At 42.4% G+C, this 24,940-nt stretch overlaps 1 protein-coding gene across 2 annotated transcripts in view; it reads left to right on the forward strand.

The window, feature by feature from the left end:
* NBAS (NBAS subunit of NRZ tethering complex) overlaps nucleotides 1-24,940 on the forward strand; it is a 1,128,646-nt gene that overhangs the window by 393,721 nt on the left and 709,985 nt on the right. For both annotated transcript variants that reach the window (XM_073625355.1, XM_073625357.1), the window contains exon 28: nucleotides 9,205-9,327. In XM_073625355.1, coding sequence (XP_073481456.1) covers nucleotides 9,205-9,327 — 123 coding nt within the window. The remainder of the gene's footprint in view (nucleotides 1-9,204; nucleotides 9,328-24,940) is intronic.

Below are 24,940 nucleotides of genomic sequence, written 5' to 3' on the forward strand. Positions count from 1 at the left end.
ATCAGAATTAGCAGCTCTTTCCTGTAAAGAGCCTTATTTGATTGTACACAAGGATAGAGTGGTGTTGCGCCCTCATCCTAATTTTTTACCGAAAGTGGTTTCAGATTTTCATCTAAACCAAGACATTGTTCTGCCTTCCTTTTTTCCAGAGCCCTGTTCTCCGGAAGAGAGGTCCCTACATTCTTTGGATGTAGTAAGAGCAGTCAAAACCTATCTGGAAGCAATTGCTCAAATTTGCAAAACGGACGTTTTGTTCGTGCTGCCAGAGGGTCCCAGTAGAGGACAGGCAGCGTCAAAAGCTACCATTTCTAAATGGATTAGACAATTGATTATTCAGGCTTACGGTTTGAAACAGAAGATTCCTCCGTTTCAGATCAGGGCAAATTCCACAAGGGCTATTAGTGCTTCTTGGGCAATGCATCACCAGGCCTCTATGGCTCAGATCTGCAAGGCCGCAACCTGGTCTTCAGTCCATACATTCACCAGATTTTATCAGGTGGATGTGAGAAGGCATGAGAATATCGCCTTTGGGCGTAGTGTGCTGCAGACAGCGGTACAGGGTCCTCAGGTCTGATTGCACCCTACTTGGTTGTGATTTCCCCCCCTCAGTTGACATTGCTTTGGGACATCCCATCAGTTATTAGTGTGGCTCTGTGTCCTGTGATGTCCGAGAAAGAAAATAGGATTTTTTATAACAGCTTACCTGTAAAATCCTTTTCTTTCAATGGACATCACGGGACACAGAGGTCCCGCCCCTCTTCTAATACACTTATATTGCTTTGCTACAAAACTGAGGTATCCCTGGAAGGGGAGGGATTATATAGGGGTTGAACTTCCTGATTAGGGTGTGACCAGTGTCCAATACCTAAAGGTACCTACATAACCCATCAGTTATTACTGTTGCTCTGTGTCCCGTGATGTCAATCGAAAGAAAAGGATTTTACAGGTAAGCTGTTATAAAAAATCCTATTATTGAACAACATCCCTTGTGACATCTGGGGCAGTGATAGGTCTTCTTTATGGTGAGATCTACCCTCCAAAGCAGCTGATAAAACTGAGATTGGTTTGATTGGCTGCTTCACTGGCTGGTAATTGCCTGCGAACAAAGAACTGAAACCAAAAGTGATGACATCCTCATTGCTTCAGGCTTTGTTTGTCACAGAGGAGGCATAGGAACGGATGTTCCTCCTTCTCCTTGGTGGCCAGCTCACCCGACCACTTGCAGTGGCTTAGGTCTCCCTGTTGGGGTAGGGCCCCCTTCTGATTCCTTTAAAGTGATCGGGCAGCTATCACTTTTAATTTAAAACTGTTTGCTAGCTGAAAAATGTGATACCGATATCATGGCTGCAGCTTCATTTAGTTGCACTTTAATATATGCATGTATAAGAGTAATAAAAGTAAATCTGTCATTACGTGGGTGCTATTCAGTATGGAAGCAAAGATTGCCTACTGCTGGAGGGAAGGAATGAAGGAAAGGACCCTTTGACATCACAAGATCAAGGAGAAGACAGTTAGAAAAACAGATATGAATACTATAAAAAAAAAAAATGGGGGGGTGGAGGCACCAAGGGGGGAGGTGGATCTAGGGCTTTGTGCCCAACCTGGTGTTGGGCTTAAACTCTGATTTGTGGAGCTTTAAAGCAGACTTATTCTTATCTAAGGGCTAGTTTATACAGACACTTAAAGCTGAACTCCAGCCTTACTTTCAGCCTTGCACAGTTGTATGGGCTCCTCTCCTGTACTGAAAAAGCTTATTCTAATTTTGGAATGGGATGTCACTAGTCCACCTCTCCACTTCATCCAATTATTGAGAAAATGCAAAGCATTCTCTAAATGGTGATCATGCCGAGTGGCCTCCCCCCAATGTTCAGAATGCAGCAGGCTCAGCCGCACAGCACGGGATCCAGAAGGAAGTGGAGATCACTGGAGTAGTGGTGTCTACTTGTGATTTCCAGCTTCCAGAGCAGGGTTTTTCAACTAGGGTTCCTCTAGAGTCTAGAGGTTGCTAGGTGTTCCTTAAGCAATTAGCAATTTCTTTCTCTGAGATAAATGGTGCTGACACCATTGATCTTTTTAGATCTCTGTAAGAGGGTAATTCTTCCCAATGTCCACAAGTGTAAGGAGCATTCTTCCCACTGACTATCTCACTAATGTATCATGAGATGTAGAAATAGTAATGTTTAGCAGGGGTTCCCCGAGACCAGAAAGTTATTTCAAGAGCTGCTTTGCATTGAGAGGTTGAGAGAGACTGTTCTCTAGAGGTATCCCTCGGGTATGTAAAATGCATAGTTACATTGGTCCAATACTGTATAACCATGTATAAGGTATCTATACCTGGAATTCATCTTTGATTGAAAATGCTGAAAAAAATGCATCAAAGCACATCTCAAAGGCCCATGTGTAGCTATAACATTAACACATTTCAGTCCTTATGTAACAGATTCCTGTCATCCGCTTTTACTTTAAAGTGTAACTTTTGTTGAGAAAAAACATTCCTCCCTGGGTGATCTATGTACATTGCAATGATTTTAACAAACTGTTACAGATTCCTACCTTTTGTTATTCTGAAGAAATCCCTGTGTGTTTGTCTGTATCCATGTGGAAAAGGGAGTCTAATGGGAGTGGTTTCATAATTATCAATCAGCTGTGCACCTGCAGAGCACTAATGAGGAAAGCTGCTTGGCCTGCATCCCTTTAGACGTGATTTCCTATTGGGGTATCTCACCAAAAATGACATTTTTGTTGCAGGGGATGCCTGAAATCTGACTTGAATCTTAGTGTAGACTTCTGGGAAAATCGGTGAGCCAATCACACAAGCAGGAAATTATGTTTCTGGGGGGGTGTTCTGTACACATTCTGTGTACAGAACTCCTTCAGGTAGTCGTATTGTATTTCATTTTACAGAAAATTACAGAGCTCAGCTGCCGATTGAATAGGAAAGGTAATTTTTAATAACATTCAATTACAATATAACTTATGTCGCAATGTATACCCTATATTATTTTTTCTTTAGTTACTATTTTTTCCCCCCCACGAAAGTGGAGTTACCCTTTAAATCTCCTCTGGATGTTCTTTTTATGGTAGAGCTTCATTACCACATTTTAAAGTGAATTTTAGGCAGAGATTAAATACACAAGCTATTGCTGTTCTGCATTCATTAACCACTTGAGCTCCGGAAGGTTTTACCTCCTGCCAGACCAGGCCATCTTTTGCGATACTGGATTACATTGCTTTAACTGACAATTGCGCAATCGTGCGACGCTGCACCCAATTAAAATGTATGTCCTTTTTTTCCCATAAATAGAGCTTTCTTTTGGTGGTATTTGATCACCTCTGCGGTTTTTATCTTTTGTGTTATAAGCAAAAAAAAAAAAACAATTAAAAAAAAAAACAATTAAAAAAAAAAACTATATTTTTTACTTTCTGCTTTAAAACATATCCAATAAAAAAATGTAAAAAATCTAATTTCTTCATCAGTTTAGGCCAATATGTATTCTGTATTCTTATCCCAATAAGCATATATTGTTTGGTTTGTGCAAAAGTTATAGCGTCTACAAACTGGGATAGATTTATGGCCTTTTAATTTTTTTACTGGTAATGGCGACGATCAGCAATTTTTGGCAGGACTGCGACATTGTGGCAGACATATCTGGCACTAAGTGACACTTTTTGGGGACCAGTGACACCAAAACAATGATCAGTGCTTAAAAAAAAAAAATGCACGGTCACTGTATAAATTACAGTGACGGGGAGGGGGGTTAACTATGCTCCTAGGGAGTGCTTTCCAACTGTGGGGAGAATACTGTGATTGGAGGAAAACGGAGAATCCGTGTTTCTGCTTAGTAGAAACACAATATCTTAATTTTCCTCACTCACAGAACGGCGGTCTGCCTTGTTTACATAGGCAGACCACCGTTCTTCCTCTCCTGCGAATGATTGCGGATGGCCGTCGGCTGCTGCTGAATGGCTCCCGCTGTGTCCAATCACAGCGGGAATGGGGAATCAGCGGCGCACGCCCTAGAGCAGAGAAGAGAAATCACATACAGGTATGTGATTTTGCGCTTAAGGCCCGCCCTGCCACAGTATATGTTCGTAGGGTGGTCCCTAAGCAGTTAATACATAATGAAATGTTTCAAATGTAAGCAATGTATGTACCTGGTTTTGATTGAGATCAGACACTTGCAGTCCCTGTGAAGCCCAGAGCGGGAGAGGGAGAAAACTGCTAGGAGGAGAAAGCAGAGCACAGATAGATGGGCTCATTACTTTGCGGGATCTCGTTCACTGTCCAGTTACAGCTGGGGGTGGGTCTATGACATCCTGGGTTTAGAGGAAGTGGGTTGAGTGAAACTGGTCGTCATTTTATATGGAAGACTGAGGACATCTAGTGGAAAAAAAGAAGTACTGCAGAAACCGATTTGGATCAATGGTGAATATTGCAGCAAAACCTGATTTTTTGGTAACTTGTATTGATTGATAGGTCATTCATTTTTTAATATGTAATTTTGCTTTTACAGGTAATTTAATTGAAACTGTTTCACATTGCAAGTCCCAATGAAAGTCAAATTAATGCAGGAAAGGGCTATTTTGTTTGTTAATACACTCACACAAGTGAAAAAAAAGTAATTTTCAGTAGTGTAGAAGTTGAGATGAATTGTTATGGTGGGGTATCATTGATATCCCTTCAAGGGCAGAGATCTTATAGTGTTCTGCTGGATCTGTATGTAGAGGATGGCCGCTAGTAGAAAGAAGCCTTCACCCGTCTAGGAAAGTGGACAACCTTTTCTTCCCAGCTGGCATCAGCGAATACCATCTGTTATAACTAAGCAAGTCAGAGGAGCCCATGGCGGGGGGCCACCTGTTACCCAGAGGTGCCAGGCCCACTTTGTGTTTTGATTTAGCGTGCCGTTTGTAGTTGTCTTTTTTTTTTTTACGTGTAGTGTGTTTTGCGAGCTGGTTTCCATATGGAAAGTGCAGCTGGTGGAAATTAGGTCACTTTATTAAATCTACAGCTTCATTATCTAGTTACAAGGCGGAGATAGATGAGCTTAGCGGTGAAATCCCCAGCTGGAATAACAATGATGATAAGAGAATTGCTGGAGATTCAGATAGTGGTTCTCACTCCTTGTGACCTTGATTTTACTTTTCTTTCTGTCACCAGGCAAACTGGAGTTAGATGGACCTGCCATGTCTTTAGTTGTTAAGCAGGCAAATCTGATGTGTTATAGCTGAATTTTGTATTCATAGTTTTATTCTATTATTATTTTATCTTTATTTTTTTTTTTATAAAACATTGATTTGCTATATTTATTGATCTGCACAATCCGCCACACATTGCACAGGCTGGCACGTGCATATTCTGTGAAATGGCGAATCATGAGTTTCCTGCTGTGTGTATGCTTTGATATGCCCAATTTGTGCTAAATTGATTTTACCAGCTCTGCTGTATACTCTTTTGGGTTGGAGACTGACTTCAACATGTTTTATTGCCAGAACTGCATTTCAAGTGTAAATAATGATAAAAAATTGGCTTCTGCCTAGGCTGATTTAATAAATTTGTAAACCTCAGAAAGATGAGATTTCCTGGTTGAAAGTTCTTTCTTTTTTTTTTTTTTATTGTTGTATCTGTTGTGGGCAGAGATGACATATAAATACATTTATATTGGCTTTTTTGGGCTTATCAATTGTTTAGCAGCCTTCGAGCAGTGCTTGACATGGCTTTTACCTGATTACTGGCATTCCATGTAAACTTAGAGATTCATTTACTAAAGTGGTAAAGTAAACTTGAGTCTGAGTTACTAAAGTTTGAGTACTTCTCACCAGTCAAAAATAAATATTAAGTCTAGAGATATAAAGCGGGGTAGTGCATCAGTCCATCCACTCCTCCATTAATTCTGATTTTAACACAATTGCAGTGTTTTATGGACAGCATTAATAGATTTCTTATTACTTAGTGTAAGAATATATTTGGGAAATGCTGCGCCAACTCTTAATGAAAAAGGGGGAAAAGGTGAAGCAGCCAACACAACAATCTGACTATTGTGGATATATAAGGAGCAACAAAGTGTGGTGCTGGAAAGGTATTGGTGAAAAAGCCAAAAAACACAATAACTAGTAATAATAAGTGTAAAAAATAAATGTAAAAAATAAGAGGGGGGTGTGTGTTACCCTAACAGAGTGTAGAACCCAAGGTATTCCCAAGAGGTATATACCCAGAGGTATCTTCCACAAACCCAAAGACAAATAAATAAATACCTTAATGAAAAAGTAAATATGAGAAGTGATGGAAAATAAAACTACATATAACTAGTAGTATTTATTCGTAATGCAGTGAGTGTATTGTGATGGGAAAAGCCTGAATAATTGGATGAATCGTAAAACAAATCTAAATATGTATAATAGAAAACACCTCAATATACTATAAGTAAGCTCAACAGTATGTGTCTATCAGATTAATTGCATAATCACATATCACAAGTATATCAGACAAATAGGTATATAGAATATCAATGTCCGTCACTACAAAATGGGTTGGTCACGGTGTCTAGGTGACACTAAAGGTGCTCCCGGTCATCACGTGTATTAAAAAGGGACTATCAGGAACATCTCTGCATGTGGAGTAGGCTCTTCTCTCAGCGTGACAATATCATCTCAGGCAAATAAACATAAAATGCCCTTACCAGAACGGGTGGACTCACAGGCCGTTGGCGGTGAGTCAGAAAGGCTTGTACCGTCAAACGGTGTAGTAGGTCAAACAGTAGAGTTGTTCAAATTTGGATCCTGCCGGTAGACTTGGCTTGAAGAAGCAGAGAGTATCGCCAAATGGTGTATCCCTGAGTGGGTTGGACTGGACCCTGGTGTCCTTTCGAACCAGCTTGGAACGACCGCCAGACACCACCTCAATACAGACCATCCACATAAAGGGGCAAGGAACAAAAGAAAAACTTCCACATGGTGTAAATCCGTTTGAAGCGTTTCCAAGAATTTATTGGTAAAAAAGGACGAAACGCGTCGGCTTCGTTTGTTTTACCCTAACCATCATTTACTGCGCTATTCATTTTTGTTTGTGAGCCTAGTTTTTACCGCCCAACTTTTTATTATTTGTTGGATGTAAAAAAACTTTTTTACCAATAAATTCTTTCAACGCTTCAAACGGATTTACACCATGTGGAAGTTTTTCTTTTCATTTACAGAAAACTTAGAGTACTTTATAATACATTTGTTATTTGTTAAATACATAAAATTGTGTGTACTGTAAATGTATGTGCGTTTATAAATGAGTTTGATCTATCTGCAGTCATTGCTTGGTTATAATCCACAATCACTGATTTATAATTTAGCATAATAAAATTTTAGTAAAGCATTTAAAATATAATTGACCCCAAACTTAACATTTTCCAACACTGCCACATTTAGTTAAGCATAAATCACAGTTTAAATACCTTTGTTGCTTGTGCGGTCACATGTGGCTGGTGGGTCCCACTCACAGTTCTGCTCTCCTGACTGTGTACAGCATAGCTGTAATATTCCTATGTGTACAAGGTAATTAAAAGTGATTTCGATCTTTTTAGATCCTTTGGGGCTATTTAGTAAATTAATAATTTAAAACAATTGTACCTGGAATACAACTTTAAATGTTGTAAATCACAGCAACAGAGCACTTCTGGTTCTTTCCTTACAGCAGCCAATCAGATTTCACTTTACTTAGACCAGTCAAGAGACAGTTTTGGTTACTGTGGTGTACTGTCTTTTCTACAGTTAACCTCCCTGGCGGTACGATTATTTCGGATTTTAGATGCTGAAAGCGGTACAATTATTTTGCATGGAAATTTGGCGTTTTATATTATAGGCCTGTAATTCTTAACAATAACACACTTAAATCTGTCCAAACAAGAGTCTAGTAGATATCCCGGGTATGATGAAGTTTGAAACACAAAAACATAAATTATAATATAATAAATAAATAATTAAAAAAAAATATATAATAATAATAAAATAAATGTCCCCACGATTCACTATCGCTCAATTCTGAAAGTGTTTTAATTTACTATCGCTGTTTTCTAGCTGATCTAAAGCCACTTTTGACATAAAGGGACACTTTTTGGTTGCTATGGACAATCTCCAGTTTCCAGGCAGAAAGAACAGTATATATCATATAAAACTGCATGCAGGACATGGGCCAAAGCACTAGGGACACAAGGGATGTGAAATAATTTCATACAGTACTGTATGTGTTATGGTTGTTACATATTTTTGAATTTGCCGCCAGGCTCCGCCCTCGTGCGTCGCGCCGCTCGCAGGGAACGGAGCCCGGCACAAAGAGGCTTCGGAGGAGACACAGCCCACGGACACTGCGGGGGACATCGCAGGATCCTGGGGACAAGGTAAGTAATGCCGCACCAGGATCCTGCAATGTAATCCCAAGTGTGGCTCGGGGTTACCGCTAATGGTACTGAAATTTAAACCCGAGCCACACTCGGGATTACCGTCAGGGAGGCTACAAAAAATGAATACACTTTATGGTCGAACTAAAGGCAAACTTTTTTGTGTTTCATTTTGGATAGAGAATAGGAGGGTTATAACCCTGTCATTGATCAGTGATAACGGTAATGATGACAAATAGAGAGGCTCTTTCACAAGGGTGGATTAGGCCAGCAGATCTGCCTGCTCAGCGGGGGATCTGTCCACTGCTCACCGCTGAGCAGGCGGATGACAGGTCTGTGTCTTTGCTCCACTTATGATGAATGGACATGGACACAGCCTGCTTTCCTCTATGGCGGTCAGATGTAAACAGACTGCCTGTTTGTTTACATCTATCATCCGATTCGCCAGATGGATGAGGAACGAATCCCTCATCCGTCTGTTTTTAGCGCATAGGATCAGTTTGGGTGTTGGCAGGTGTAAACGGACACATGTCCATTTACACCTGCCACTCCATAGAGGGCAATGAATGGTCCGATCGGGCCCACCTAAAAAACTGACAGGCGGACCCGATAGGTCCACCCGTGTGAAAGAAGCCTAACGGGACAGCAATAAAAGCCTGACAGGTGTTCTAATCCCTTTCCACTCTTTCTGGAAAAATAAATAAAAGCTTTGCCTTTAGTTATACTCAATTTTTTTTTTTTCCCGAATAAACACAGGGTTGAGGGTTTGTGTTATTGTATTGTCATCAAATTATCATAAGACCATTTCTTTGTGTATTTTCAGTGTGTCAGAGATCTTGGAGAAGCATGGACTGCAAAAACCCATATCATTTGTGAAAGAGACACAGTCAAGTGTGGAAGAAGCTCACAAGCTAATTGTGCGTCTTACCCGCCATACTGGTCGAAAGTAAGTGTCTTCTGTTTCAGTTAATGAAGTCTTATTTTTCTGCTTGATGAGGAAACCTGGACTTCCTTCTTGAAAATGTTTGTTTCCCAGCTGTCTCTGGCTTCAATGCCTTTGATATTACTGATCTGGAACACGTTTTGGCTGGTACTGGACTTAACATTCCTTGTTCAGTACAACGAATAAGACTTATTTTTTTATGTTTTTAATTCAGTGCTGTAAAATGTCATGCCCCATCAACCAGAAGTGAGAATCTTTCAATAGTTTGTTATAATCTGACCAGAGAAAGTTGATTTCCAATGGGGTTGAACTCGGGTTTGAACATGTAGTGCAGGCTCCAAAAAAAACCCAAAAAACAAAAAAATGACAATCCATCTATAGAGCAACAAAACATAGACCATGTTCAGGATGATATTGCTCTTTAAATTTATTGTCTATAAAATATGTACAGTATGCCACCCAGAATATCCCATTTGTCGGTAATATTATTATTTTGTTTTTTACCATCAAATGTGTTACCATATTCTGAAAACAGAATGGACTGTGCTGTTGTAGCTTATCCAGTCTTTAGAATCTGCTTCATTATTTATTATCTCACTTGCACTTTTGTGATTAAATGTGTGCAATGCCATTTGTCTTTTGCCAACCTTGGAGGATTTGCTCCGTGTTTAGCAGATATCATTCGTGTAGATTAGACTATTGATTGGATGATAGTAATTACCTGTTCCTGTCCAGCCTTCATTTCATTTATATCTGCGGGATGCGACCCAGGCCTTTTGACTTTGACCCGGGCTTTATCACAAGAATTGGAAACGGGTTATCCATTCCATTTATCTGTTAACTAGGCAGTAGACTCTGGGAAGATCTGAGGACTTAAACAAGGGTGGTCGCCCCTTTGAGAAATGATAAAAAGGATAAAAGGCTTTTTCAACATGCTCACTGACTGCCTGTATGAAATGGATATAAAGCTGACAAAAGATGGGCTAATACATTTATTTTCAGCAGATTTATTTGGAGCATTTGCTTGGGCAAAGGAGTTTTTGCAACTAGAAACATGTACAAATGTATATCTGTGTTTCATGTGACATTGGTGTGCATTTATCAGTCAGAAAAAAAAGTTTTGTCTATGGATACACTTATAGTTGTGCTCATAAATTTACATACCTTGGCAGAATTTATGATTTCTTGGCCATTTTTCAGAGAATATGAATGATAACACAAAACATTTTCTTTCACTCATGGTTAGTATTTGACTGAAGCCATTTATTATCAATCAACTGTGTTTACTCTTTTTAAAGAGGAAGTAAACTCTGTCCCTTAAATGCTGCTTCACAATAATGCCAGTGTAATAAAGCATTCCAACTAATTCTGCATTGTTAATAACCCCTTCAGATGTTTCCTAATTATTTTCCAGCTGTTTTAAAATTCTTTCTTACCAGGGGAAGCTGGCGCATGCTTAGTAATGTCTTCCGGGTCCGCAGTGCCCTAAACTTCCGCCCTTTCTATGTTTCCTAGCTGTACACAATCAGCTTGGTGATACAGCTGATCTCCGCTCCTGTGTGCCGTGCTATGTGACGCTGCAAGCCCCACAAATTTTGCGGAATCTCAGTGCAGTGGGCACAGAGGGGATGCCAGAGCCACTGCATAGCGATGAATGGATTCACGGCACTATGAGTGGGCCGCGAATAGGGGGAATTACGCGAATGCGCCACTGACATCACAAAAGTAAACCAAACAGATTACAAGCAAACCGAGCAGGTTAGGAGACATCTACACACAGCGACTTGTACAGTGTCTATTAATGTTTCAAATAAGGAATATTTGTGGGGGAGAGTTTACTTCCACGTTCAATCATAATTACAACAGAAACTACCCAAATGACCCTGATCAAAAGTTTACATACCCCCAGTTCTCAATACCATGTATTGCCCCCTTTAACATCAATGACAGCTTGAAGTCTTTTTGTGGTATTTGTAGATGAGGCTCTTTATCTTCTCAGATGGTAAAGCTGCCCATTCCTCTTGGCAATAAGCCTCCAGTCCCAGTAAATTCTTGGGCTCTCTTGCATGAGCTGCACATTTGAGATCTCCCCAGAGTGGCTCAATGATATTAAAGTCAGGAGACTGAGATGTCCACTCCAGAACCTTCACTTTATTCTGCTGTAGCCAATGACAAGTCAACTTGGCCTTGTGTTTTGGATCATTGTCATGTTGGAATGTCCAAGTATGTCCCATGCGCAGAGTCAGTTTTTTATTTTTATTTCCTTCCACCTAAAAGATTTCAGTTTGTTGTTCAACTGCATTGCACAGTTTATAGGTCACATTAAAGGTGGGAAAAGTTCTGAAATGATTTCTTTGTCTAATTTTGTTACATCACAGAAACCTGACATTTTAACAGGGGTGTGTAGACTTTTTATATCCACTGTTTAAATATCTGCCCTAGCAGAGGCACAGACAGTACTAACGTAACAGTAGTTACAACCACTCCCCACTGTGATGAATATGAGAAAAAACTCTTTTGGCTACTAATAACCCTAAACTTTAGCTTCAGTTTATTTCAACCTAACTTCTAATCCTCAATGCAAACCTCAATCTAATCCCTAAAGTTGACCCTAATGTACCCAAAAATGTCAGCACATTGAAAAATAATGCATCAAGATGATTTAAACAAATAGAACTGGTCTGAGCTAGGCTCAAATGGAATTGATGGATAATTTTGTATAATGCCAATGTTCTAACCCCTTTCAGGTTTTATTGCCGTCTGTAACCCATTGGTGGAGATTTCACTTTCTGTCCCATGGCCACAACAGGAATAGAGAGAAAGCCCCTCCATAGTAGGAGGAATCCCTGGTAGTTGCTAGAGTCAACAGAACTAATGTCCGTAGTGGAAGATTTCTCCTCTATTCTGGTCCTGATGACCATCCAAAATTTGTGATTTTCTTTCAGTTTCAATGATAATGGTTGCCAGGACAAACGGAGAGGCTGAAGCTCCCGATTGGGGGGCAATAAGAAAACTGACAAGGTTCTAATTCCTCTATGCTCTAAAACAAAAGGGTCACACCTCTGAAAAGTTTATTTTATACTTCTCACCAGTGGCTGCTGGTGCTTAACATTTTTGGGGGGGTGCAAACAAACTAAATATTCTGAAAAATACTGAAAAAAAACCCCCATCAATTGCGGCTTCACTGTGCCATCAATTGCAAGCCTCACTGTGCCATTAATTGCAGCCTCACTGTGCCATCAATTGCAGCCTCACTGTGCCATCAATTGCAGCCTCACTGTGCCCATCAAATGCAGCGCCTGTGCCCATCAAATGCAGCGCCTGTGCCCATCAAATTCAGTGCCTGTGCCCATCAAATTCAGTGCCTGTGCCCATCAAATTCAGTGCCTGTGCCCATCAAATGCAGCGCCTGTGCCCATCAAATGCAGCGCCTGTGCCCATCAAATGCAGCGCCTGTGCCCATCAAATGCAGCGCCTGTGCCCATCAAATGCAGCGCCTGTGCCCATCAAATGCAGCGCCTGTGCCCATCAAATGCAGCGCCTGTGCCCATCAAATGCAGCGCCTGTGCCCATCATATGCAGCCTCTGTGCCCATCATATGCAGCCTCTGTGCCCATCATTTGTAGCCTGTGTGCCCTTCGTATGCAGCCTCTATGACCCCCCCCACTCGCCGTCTGACCAGCACACACCCCATCCTGGTGGCGGGTGACGACGGCGAGCTGTGGGACATGCAGCAGGTGACAGCGGTGAGCTCCTGTGTCTTCCATGGCTCTCTATCCTCCCGTTCTTCCGTTCTGTTCAAGGAGCCAGTGCCATCAGCCAATCAGATGACGGGTATTAGATCCGCATCTCCTGATTGGCTGAGAGGCAGGTCAGTGTTAGCAAAACAAATATTCATTTGCTTTGCTAACCCATCTGGGTGAACTGCAAGCGCAATGCTCTGCGCTCATAGTTAACCTTTTTTGAAGCCTGTTAGAGCCTATGGCCCCCACCACTGGAATTTAGACGCCTGGTGTCCAAAAAGGGGCTGGATTCCTGAATAGGGGGTGACTACAGTGGCCATGGATAGATTCATGCAGTGCATGAATCAATCTATTTTACACAGAGGGGGATGGCGGACAGAGGGGGCGGCGCCCATGCGCCCTTAATGGTTGCACTGCCACTGCTTCTCACACACACTCTTACTTGTTTTCTAATGATTTGGTGGTTCAGATGGTGAGATTATTATATATGAGCTCCCCGCTTGGTCCATCTCCTGCAGTCATGCTAAGGGAAGTGTCCCTGTTTCTTGATATGAGATCACAGAGCAGTTTGAGAAGAGCCTGGGCCTCCAGAAAGGAAGAGATAGTAGGCCTTCAGGTGTCTAGCTTAGGTCAAGCTTGACCTCTTCCTGGCTGTTATTACCCTTCATACTGACATTGCTTTCTGTGTTCACAGTGAGTCTCTCGATCCTGATATACATAGACCTCAACATGTGCTCAGACTGGGAAATTAACAGTACTTGCTTCCCTAAACTAAGCCCTGTCATCAAAGAGTCCATTATGAAGACCTCAGCAGTCAACAGAGGGTTTTACATTGTACTATTGAATTAGAACAGGGGTCTCCAAACTTTCCGTGAGAGTAAACAATGCCATAGGCTTGATGGTCAGTGGGAGTAAAAAATGACATTGTTGTTGTCAGTGAGAGAATTCCTTCCCCATTTCTGATGTCAGTGGGAGGAATAGTGCCCCATTGTTGGAATCAGTGGAAGAAATGGTGGTTCATCTTTGGTGTCAGTGAAAGGAACAGTGTCCCAAGGGCCGGATAAAGGCAAACAAAGCACCACATCTGGCCATGGGCCACAGTTGGGAGACCCCTGAATTAGAAGATCAAGATCAAAATATTGGTTCAAATGGGGTGGAGCTTATCTCTAAGTTGGTGAAATTGAGGTCTGTGTAAAGGAAGTATCTAGAACTAGGAGGGTCCATGGATCCACAAAAAACATATTTTACAATGACATTTGCAGGCACCAAAAGGGGCATTTTGGTATTAATAGTTTTAGGACCTAAAAGTTTTACATTAAAGCCTTATGTCCAAAGCAATCACTGGAAATGAACTGAATGAAACTGAATTTGTGTATCCACTGAATTGCCTAATTGGATCTTAGTCGACAAAAAGCAATAGAAGTTACCCATTGATTTTCCAATCTGTTCAATGGTTGTCAATTGCCTGCTGTCAAATTGATGTACTCTTAAGTTGCAGTCATCCAGAATTTTTGACACTTTGTCTTTATGCATGGGTACCTTTACCATTACAGACTTCTATAATGTATATGAACAGCCACTCAGGTCAAGGCAAACCCCACTCCACCTAAGAAAGAAATAATAGAATAATAAAGGATAGAAAATAGACTATTTGATAAAGGAATTTTTCTTTCCCTTAGGACCCAGTTTAAAGTTCGGAGATAATTGCATTAGCTAATGGAAGAGACAACCTCCATGATTAGGCCTGTTGCTGATGCACTTAATTAAATGTGAATGTTCTTTTATGCACTTGATGCTTCTGGGATTTTGTGTGTTTGGGAGATTAGGTCCCGGGTCACAGAATGACACATGTCTGCACTTGGCTCTCTTCCGTAATACACAGCATGTCATTCTGTATAGCATTGATGATGTGCACTGATCCTAAACTCATTGAGGTCATATGAAAGATGTTCATGAGAGCACAGGACAGAATTCATGGACGTGTCTGAAATCACATAATGCGTTTGTTTAAAGGTCCATGAAATCAAGAACGGAAGTTGTCTTTTTTTTTTGTTTGTTTTTTTTATTTGTTTTTATTTTTGTAAAATTCTTTATTCAAAAGTTTTTTTTTTTTTTCAATTATAACAAAACATATACTCAATAACAAGAAAGGAAATAATTCTATATTAGAATAGAAAATAAATAAAGACCAACAGCGCTGAGAAAATATAACAGATAAACCAGCAGTGACACTTATTAAATTCATAAACTAAAGATAAGGGTTAATACGGATTATGAATTAATATGCCACGTTAATGAAAAGTCATTATCGAATCAAATCGGGTCATAAAGCCTCAAAATATACCTGGTATATGAATATTACCTCAACTAATAACCTATGGTACATTATGTTTATATCACTGCTTGAATTCTTCCTTTGTTATATCTTGCCTTATCTACTTTAGGATAAAAGAAACCTTTCTCCTGACCCCAACACTTGGGGGTCCGGAGACATAATCTAGTAGAAAGAAAGCTACAAAACAAACAGATAAAAACAAAAAAACAACTAACTAGCTCAAACTTATAACCTGCACGGCTTCCGACACCATACTCCCCCCAAAGTTACCTCATCAAACCCAGCCTGCCATTATAGATCTTTATTCCTAACCTAAACGGGGAAGCATTCAACATACTGGGGTGTACAAGCAAAGGTCGTCCATGGCCGCCAGGTGTCCCTGCATTCCTCCTCTCTACCATAGAAAGACGCTGTCATATATTCCATTTATTGTCCTCATTTCATCTATTCTAAAGAACCACCTGACCAGTAGTTTACTTCCCTGTTCTTGAAAGCGGCTTGCTATGGAAGATTTGTGAGCCAGTGAAATGATCCTGTTAATTTGCGATCTTGTAAAAAAAAAAATCTGATGTTCCCCCTCCCAGCGACGTATGTATGAAGGGATAAGGCCCTTGTGTGGTACATGTTTCCCCTCCGTGCATAGGTGCTCAAAGGATGTCAGAGGCCTACCATATAATTCCGCATCCGATATAAACCTTAAATAATGTGACAATTGAAAGGCAGACCAGAGCTCAAGGGGGCCTGTGAAAGGGTAGAAAGATCTCGCATAGACATCCAGCCCTGCGGGTTAGTAAAATGCATGCGTCTAGTTATACCTAGTCCCATCAACCCCCGAAGCTGTTTATTGTCAAGCCCGGGCGTGAAGTCTGGATTCTGAATCACCCGAGTTAAAGGGAGAGGGGCCTTTTGATGAAAGTGTGTGGGTAAGAACTGCAATTGTAGCCCCGATTGTAGGATTCCTCTTCAATCCCTGATAATATTTATGAGCGACTCAAGGGAGTGCAGACAAAGTGATCGATGAGGCTTGTTTTTCCACTTGCACCCAAAGTTTGGTCTGCAGGGTGGTACACCATGACACTACTCTAGGCAGATATAAAGCTCGATAATAGGAAGTTGTCTTTATGTAAAAGAGCCGCCCGGCAATGCATTTACATTTGCATTGAAAGCATGCCTTTGTTCTGTTATTACCATTCAGAGAATCATTGACATAAAATAGCACTCTTAAAGCATATCTAAACCCAAGAACAAAAATGTAATATATTGCACCTCACTGGTCCTTAGTTGAGGTGGCTGCATTAGTTTTCCTTTTTTTCAGGCTCTTTCACTTTTTCACCTGGTGATCCTGCAAATTACTTACTTCTTATCCCTTTGCTATCATCAAATAAGAAGATCACAGTCAGGGCTTAAAGTGGTTGTAACCCCAAATTCCCCCCCCCCCAAAAAAAAAAAATCTTGCTCCAGCCCCTTTAAGGCACAAGTTATAACATAGTGCTTTTGCCTTGTCAGTTGTCCCTTTCTATCTTCTACAGTACCTGGCTGATCCTGACTGGTCCTGACTTCTGCTCTGTGAGCTGACCATGTTTATCATGGCTGCTGAGACATGAGATAGTGGTCAACTTACGTGTCTCTGTCATTGCAGCTCTCCCCTGTGGATCTCTCCCCTCCCCCCCCCCCGCTCCTCTCCCCTCCCCTCCCCTCTCTTCTCCTCTCCGCCTCTCCCCTCTTCCCTCCTCCACGCCACTCCCCTCTCCTCCATCTTTCATTGACTCTGCTGTTTCTCTGAAGCTGCTATGCCTCACAGTGTTTTATCGTGGGAGAGAAGGGAATCTCAGCCCCTCCCACTTTGGCACCCTTAGATCAGGATAAAGAGTGGAGGGAGGACACATGACCACAAATCAGAGCACAGGAAAAAGGTATTTGCGATTAGAAAAGAAAACAAAAAAAAACCCACAAACACGTTGCACTGGTAAACGAGCAAAAGCATGGAGGATAAATCAGTTTTGGGCATTTGAGTTTACAATAACTTTTAACCACCTTTCCTGTGCCTGGAAGCATTATTTTTTTTACCAGGAAAGTTGTTTTTGGTTATGAATGACCTTTCACACAAAATTGGAGAAATTGCAAAATCTGCTGAACTCAATCTAATGTCTGTATTCACAGCATGGTAATAAACCAGTTGTGTGGCAACCTGGAGTCCTTGTGTCACGCTCACTGGTTGCATATGATACATATGAAATATTTTCTATTTACTTGGTTGAAACATGTTTTTAGTGGTACTACACTAAGGGGTGTGTTTATAAAATATTTCCATAGCGGTTCATCCATGGCAACTGTATGTAAATGCAATATGTGTGAACAGGGTATGTTCTCCAGCTATATTCTCTGCAATTCAAATGTGTGAATGCGGATAATAATCTATTATGGTCACTAAAGGGCGCTGGGGACCATACTGGTTTCCTATGATAGGGACATCCATAGTGGCCACAATGCAGTGTTTTCCACTTTTAAATATTTGAATTCAAGAGCATATAGCCAGAGAACATTGGAAATACAGTTGTCAGATAACATATTAAATCTTGCTCTGGTTGTCAGGTGCCCGTCCTGCCTTGCAGAAATGTTTAGACTGCAGTCTTAGCACAGACAGCCTTCCCTACATAGACTATAATTATCCATCAGTATACTGATCTACAAGCAGTCCAAAATGGCTTATAGTATTAGGATCCTAGGAAATGGGTTTCCGCGCTCACGGACTGAGGTTTGCAGCCCCCCATTACACACACCCCCTGGGGGGTGAGATTTAGCGGTAAAAAGAAATGGATAGGGGTAAGTGGCGCTACCTATGTTGGGGTACCTAATTGGATATAATATTCCGTGCTTGTGTTTACAAAACAAGAAAAAAACACTCAGCAAAAAAACATTAATTTGTGAGTGTGAGTATGCTCCTATTAGAAATTGGTGAACCGTGCTAATGTATACAAGCCAGAAAAATACTCATATGTATATCTAAGGTGTAACTGGCCATCCAAAACAGTGTAGTGTATAGTAAATAAACTAAAATCAAATAATAATTAAAGATACAACGCACACCCCCACCTATTGCGTGGAGAGGAATCTAGCCAGTAGAAATCCCCCCTGCAAGTGGTGTAGTACCCAATCTCCAAAAATCATTAATAAATACATGCAAAGGTGATATGTCATATAAATCCAAAACCCGTGTTGAACCCCTCTCCCATCCACAATCAAGAGTGAAAATAGGAGGGGATATAGATCGTAAATCAGTTTGTCATGTGTTACAACAAAAAAGTGTAAAATTGATAAAAATCTGAAAAAAATCTGAAAAAATAATAATATATAGTTCCAGCATAAGAAAAAATGGTGTATAATGTTCCAGCATAAGCAAAGTTCTTGTGAATAGTAACTTTCGTGGGGAAAGAAAACAACTGATATCCGGTGACTTGCGGTGCTCCCCCTCAAGGATCCCCACTCACCAGCTACCTACACCCCCGCAGGGGTAATAGGCATGTAGTCTCAGGCCGTGGAGTAGCGTCTTAGATTCCAGTAGGGCTGTAACCGGGTGCTTCCGCTCCAGATGTATTAAACCCGTCCGTGGTATGGGTCATCCACATAGGAAAGAAACAGGGCTCCCGTTGTGTATTACGTTTAAAATTACTTTATTAAAAAAACTATAGCCCAACATCAAGCTAAATAAAAATATATAAGATAAAAAGTATATAAGATAAAAAGTCCGAGCTCCTTATAAAAAGAATGCCATATATTCACACTGCGTATAGGTGACATACACGCAGAGAGCTTGTGGATCCAAAGCCATCAGCTGAGCGGCGTGCGCCTCAACTGCGTTCCACGCTCTCTCCGACTTCTGCGTGTGACATAAGTGCGTAGCTCCGCCTACGGGAGCCCTGTTTCTTTCCTATGTGGATGACCCATACCACGGACGGGTTTAATACATCTGGAGAGGAAGCACCCGGGGACAGCCCTACTGGAATCTAAGACGCTACTCCACTGCCTGAGACTACATGCCTATTACCCCTGCGGGGGTGTAGGTAGCTGGTGAGTGGGGATCCTTGAGGGGGAGCACCGCAAGTCACCGGATATCAGTTGTTTTCTTTCCCCACAAAAGTCACTATTCACAAGAACTTTGCTTATGCTGGAACATTATACACCATTTTTTCTTATGCTGGAACTATATATTATTTTTTCAGATTTTTTCAGATTTTTTTCAGATTTTTATCAATTTTACACTTTTTTGTTGTAACACATGACGAACTGATTTAAGATCTATATCCCCTCCTATTTTCACTCTTGATTGTGGATGGGAGAGGGGTTCAACACGGGTTTTGGATTTATATGACATATCACCTTTGCATGTATTTATTAATGATTTTTGGAGATTGGGTACTACACCACTTGCAGGGGGGATTTCTACTGGCTAGATTCCTCTCCACGCAATAAGTGGGGGTGTGCGTTGTATCTTTAATTATTATTTGATTTTATTTTATTTACTATACACTACACTGTTTTGGATGGCCAGTTACACCTTAGATATACATATGAGTATTTTTCTGGCTTGTATACATTAGCACGGTTCACCAATTTTTAATAGAAGCATACTCACAAATTAATGTTTCTTTCTCGAACATCACGGGACACAGAGCCACAGTAATTACTGATGGGTTATATAGGTATCACTGGTGATTGGACACTGGCACACCCTATCAGGAAGTTCAACCCCCTATATAATCCCTCCCCCTTGCAGGGATACCTCAGTTTTTACGCCAGTGTCTTAGGTGATGGACGTGTAAAGATGTCCTGTGCTGAGCTCCAAAGGGAATATTCTGATATCCTATACTGGGGCAAGCCAGGCGAACCGAATCCATTCAAAGTGTCATTTTTAGGCCGAATTGGATGCTACCCGGGCCTCGTGTCCGAAGAAATGAGGTTTTACCCGTAATGCTTCTCTTTTTAGAGAGCTGGACCCCGCAGATCAGAAAATGGCTTTAAACTTCCTAATTTCTGGCGAGGTGCTTTACGGTCCCAGAACTGTTGGATCCCCCTATTCGTAGGGGGCCCCAGTCTCTGACGTTTTTTTCAAACGGAGCCCACCGTGAGAGGTGAAGATTGGGTCTGTGTAAACAGCACCCTGCAGCTGGATAAGGTAAGAGGAGATTCCACAGAATTTTTGAGTTCTAGTGGCTTTTCTCCTTTAAGGTAAATGCATGCTATGCCTATTGTGACCACCGGGGGCTGCCAAGAGCACAAACTTTCACATGCTGACTGTCTGTCTCAGTGTTTGTTTTCGCTGCACATGTATCCCAGCATCTCAGGCTGGCTGCAAGGTAAGATGGAAGGGGGGATTTCTCATGTCTGAATGTTCCCCCCCAGGCTAGAGAGGGGCCACAGGGGTCTAGAAAGTGGTTATACCACCCGGGCTCTGTGGCCTAATGGCCACCATCTCTGAAGATAGCCGTTCAGGCAGATCTTGTTACCAGCCTCCCCCCCCCCCCATTCCCAGCCTTTTCTCCAGAAGCATGACAGGAGAGTCGGCCAGCGCGGGAAGCACTCGTTTTTTTCAAAACTCGAGGGGGGGGGGGGGGGGCGGTAGAGGAGGGGGCAGGACATCAGCACAGGTGCTTAGACTCCCACTCAGGCCAGCTGCAGGCTATTAAAGGCACTCTGTACAGGTGCACACAGCCTTCTGAGAGACACAGAGCTGACGGTCGCATGTAAGGTGGGACACAGGCATTCTCCTAGGCAGCATTTACTGAAGTAACACCAGACTGAGCATTGGGTAGCAAGGCTTTTAGCCAGACTACATCGCTCAGCGGGCAGTGTTCATTTGTATACCTCACACCTTGTTGCTTTGCACTATGGGTAGAAGAGGTTCAAGCACCCCAGGAACCAGAGACACTAGGGGATCTCGTTCAGGTTCTGAGGGCCCCCTGTCGGCAGCATCCTCCCCCCCTAAAGATGGGCCAGGGAGAGCCATCGGGGTCAGGGGCTACACCTGCTTCTGGCACTTCAGCCCCTGTATATATTACACAAGAGGTTTTTTCCTCAACCATTAATGGTCTAGAGGAAAGATTAATGGCCGTGATTACGTCTTCACTCAGTGGAAGAAAACGCACTAGGCTTTCCTCTGTTTCCCAAGACCCTCAGACAGAGGAGCTCTGGGATAAAGGAGATGAATCCCTTTCAGAGGATCGGGATGGGACGGATGATTCCTCTTCGGAGGAATCAGGTGGAGAGGGACTCTCTGCGACTTCCCAAGAGGAGAAAGTCTTAGTGCAGATCCTTACTGGATTGGTCCGCTCCACATTTAAGTTGCCCATACCTGAAACTGCTAAAGAATCCTCTTCTGCTTTGGGGTCACTGAAACCTTTCCAAGCAGCACATGCTTTTCCTGTTCATACTTTACTTGAAAAGCTCATTTATTCTGAGTGGGATCACCCAGACAAACGTTTTTTTCCGCCGAGAAAGTTTTCAACACTTTATCCGATGGAAGTAAAGTTTATTAAAATGTGGGGAATACCGGCTATTGATGCCGCCATTTCCTCCGTAAATAATAGCCTGACTTGTCCTGTAGACAATGCTCAGATGCTCAGGGATCCTGTAGATAAAAGGATGGAATCCCTATTGAAGGATGTTTTCTCCTTAGCAGGATCAGTGGCCCAACCTGCAGTAGCAGCGATTGGAGTCTGTCAATACTTAAGAGACCATGTTAAGCAGGTCATCAAAGTATTACCTGAACAGCAGGCCCAGGGGTTTGCTAACCTTCCAGCGGCCTTATGCTTTGTGGTTGATGCCATTAGAGATTCTATCGTGCAAACCTCCCGTCTTTCACTGGGGTTGGTGCATATACGTAGAATCCTATGGTTGAAAAATTGGTCAGCCGAAGCACCATGTAAGAAGCTACTGGCTGGGTTTCCATTTCGTGGTGCAAGGTTGTTTGGAGAGGACTTGGATAACTATATCAAGAGAATCTCTTGTGGGAAAAGCACTCTCTTACCTGTCAAGAAGAAGAGTAAGCGTCCCTCTTTCAAACAGACTCTTTCCCCAGCGCCGGTGGCTTCAGCCTCCAGGCAGTCTCGACGGCCGCCTCCATCGGGGTCCAGAGACAAGAGTCAACCCCAGGGACAAAAGAAGTCCTGGGGAAAGAAGCCTACTAGGCAAAACACTAAGACCTCTGCATGAGGGGGTGCCCCCGCTCACTCGAGTGGGGGGAAGACTGCGACATTTCTCAGAGCTCTGGCAGGAGGATTTCCAGGACAGATGGGTAATCTCCACGGTAACCTTAGGGTACAAGCTGGAGCTTCAGGAATTCCCCTCTCCTCGGTTCCTCAGATCAAGTGTCCCCAGAGAACCAGAGAAGAAGCAGTCGCTCCTTCTAGCGTTAGAGCAACTTTTGTCGCAGGAGGTCATTATGATAGCTCCCGCAAAGGACCAGGGATTGGGCTTCTATTCCAACCTTTTTACGGTCCAAAAGCCAAATGGGGATGTCAGGCCTATTCTGGACTTAAGGGATCTGAACCAATTCCTAAGGATTCAATCCTTCCGCATGGAATCAATTCGAACAGTAGTTCCCACCCTGCAGGGAGGAGAATTTCTGGCATCAATAGACATCAGAGATGCATATCTGCATGTGCCCAAGGAAGTCGGTACTTCTGGTGGCCCCCGCTTGGCCCAGAAGGACTTGGTATGCAGAAATAGTAAGGATGACGGTAGGTTCCCCGTGGACCCTACCAGTACGCCCAGACCTGTTATCTCAGGCTCCAGCGTTCCATCCTGCCTTACAAATGCTAAAATTGACGGTTTGGCTATTGAGACCCACGTTCTGAAGAGTCGTGGGCTCTCAGGTCCTGTCATATCTACCTTTATTAATGCAAGGAAGCCAGCTTCCAGGATGATTTATCATAGAGTCTGGAAAGCTTATATAACCTGGTGTGAATCCAGAGGTTGGCATCCCAGGAAATATGTCATAGGTAGAATCCTTGATTTTCTACAGATGGGATTAGAGATGAAGCTGGCCTTGAGTACCATCAAGGGCCAGGTCTCTGCTTTATCAGTATTATTTCAGCGGCCACTTGCTTTGCATTCTTTGGTCCGAAACTTTATGCAGGGGGTGATGCGTCTTAACCCCCCGGTTAAAGCGCCCCTAAACCCCTGGGACTTGAACTTGGTCCTGGCTGTGTTACAGAAACAGCCTTTTGAACCAATAAGTCAGATTCCTTTGGTCTTGTTGACAAGGAAATTAATTTTTCTGGTGGCCATCTCTTCTGCTAGAAGAGTATCAGAATTAGTAGCTCTTTCTTGTAAGGAGCCTTATTTGATTATACACAGGGATAGAGTGGTACTACGCCCTCATCCTAGTTTTTTTACCGAAGGTGGTTTCTGATTTTCATTTAAACCAAGACATTGTTCTACCTTCCTTTTTTCCAGATCCCTGTTCTCCGGAAGAGAGATCTCTACATTCGCTGGATGTAGTAAAAGCAGTTAAGGCCTATCTAGGGGCAACTGCTCAGATCCGCAAGACGGATGTTTTGTTTGTGCTGCCAGAGGGTCCCAATAGAGGACAGGCAGCGTCAAAAGCTACCATTTCTAAATGGATTCGACAGTTGATCATTCAAGCTTACGGTTTGAAACAGAAGATTCCTCCTTCAGATCAGGGCACATTCCACAAGGGCTATTGGTGCTTCTTGGGCAGTGCATCATCGGGCCTCTATGGCTCAAATCTGCAAGGCCGCAACCTGGTCTTCAGTTCATACATTCACCAGATTCTATCAGGTGGATGTGAGAAGGCATGAGGATATCGCCTTTGGGCGTAGCGTGCTGCAGGCAGCGGTACAGGGTCCTCAGGTCTGATTGCACCCTACTTGGTCGTGGTTCCCCCCCCTCAGATAACATTGCTCTGGGACATCCCATCAGTAATTACTGTGGCTCTGTGTCCCGTGATGTTTGAGAAAGAAAATAGGATTTTTTAAAACAGCTTACCTGTAAAATCCTTTTCTTTCGAAGGACATCACGGGACACAGAGGTCCCGCCCCTCTTCTAATACACTATATTGCTTGGCTACAAAAACTGAGGTATCCCTGCAAGGGGGAGGGATTATATAGGGGGTTGAACTTCCTGATAGGGTGTGCCTGTGTCCAATCACCAGTGATACCTATATAACCCATCAGTAATTACTGTGGCTCTGTGTCCCGTGATGTCCTTCGAAAGAAAAGGATTTTACAGGTAAGCTGTTTTAAAAAATCCTATTTTTTTTTGCTGAGTGTTTTTTTCTTGTTTTGTAAACACAAGCACGGAATATTATATCCAATTAGGTACCCCAACATAGGTAGTGCCACTTACCCCTATCCATAATTTCTTTAGTATTAGCATCCTATTCAGTACAGCTCACCCTGCCAAAAAACGCTGGGTATAGATGGCTTAAAGTTTTGACCATTCAGTTTGCCAGAAAAGAGAAGAGAGAAAGTACCACCCCCTCTCTTTTAGATTGTAAGCTCCACGAGAAGGGCCCTTC

The sequence above is a fragment of the Aquarana catesbeiana genome, linkage group LG04 (genome assembly GCF_042186555.1).
Source record: "Aquarana catesbeiana isolate 2022-GZ linkage group LG04, ASM4218655v1, whole genome shotgun sequence".
Classification (NCBI taxonomy): Eukaryota; Metazoa; Chordata; class Amphibia; order Anura; family Ranidae; genus Aquarana; species Aquarana catesbeiana.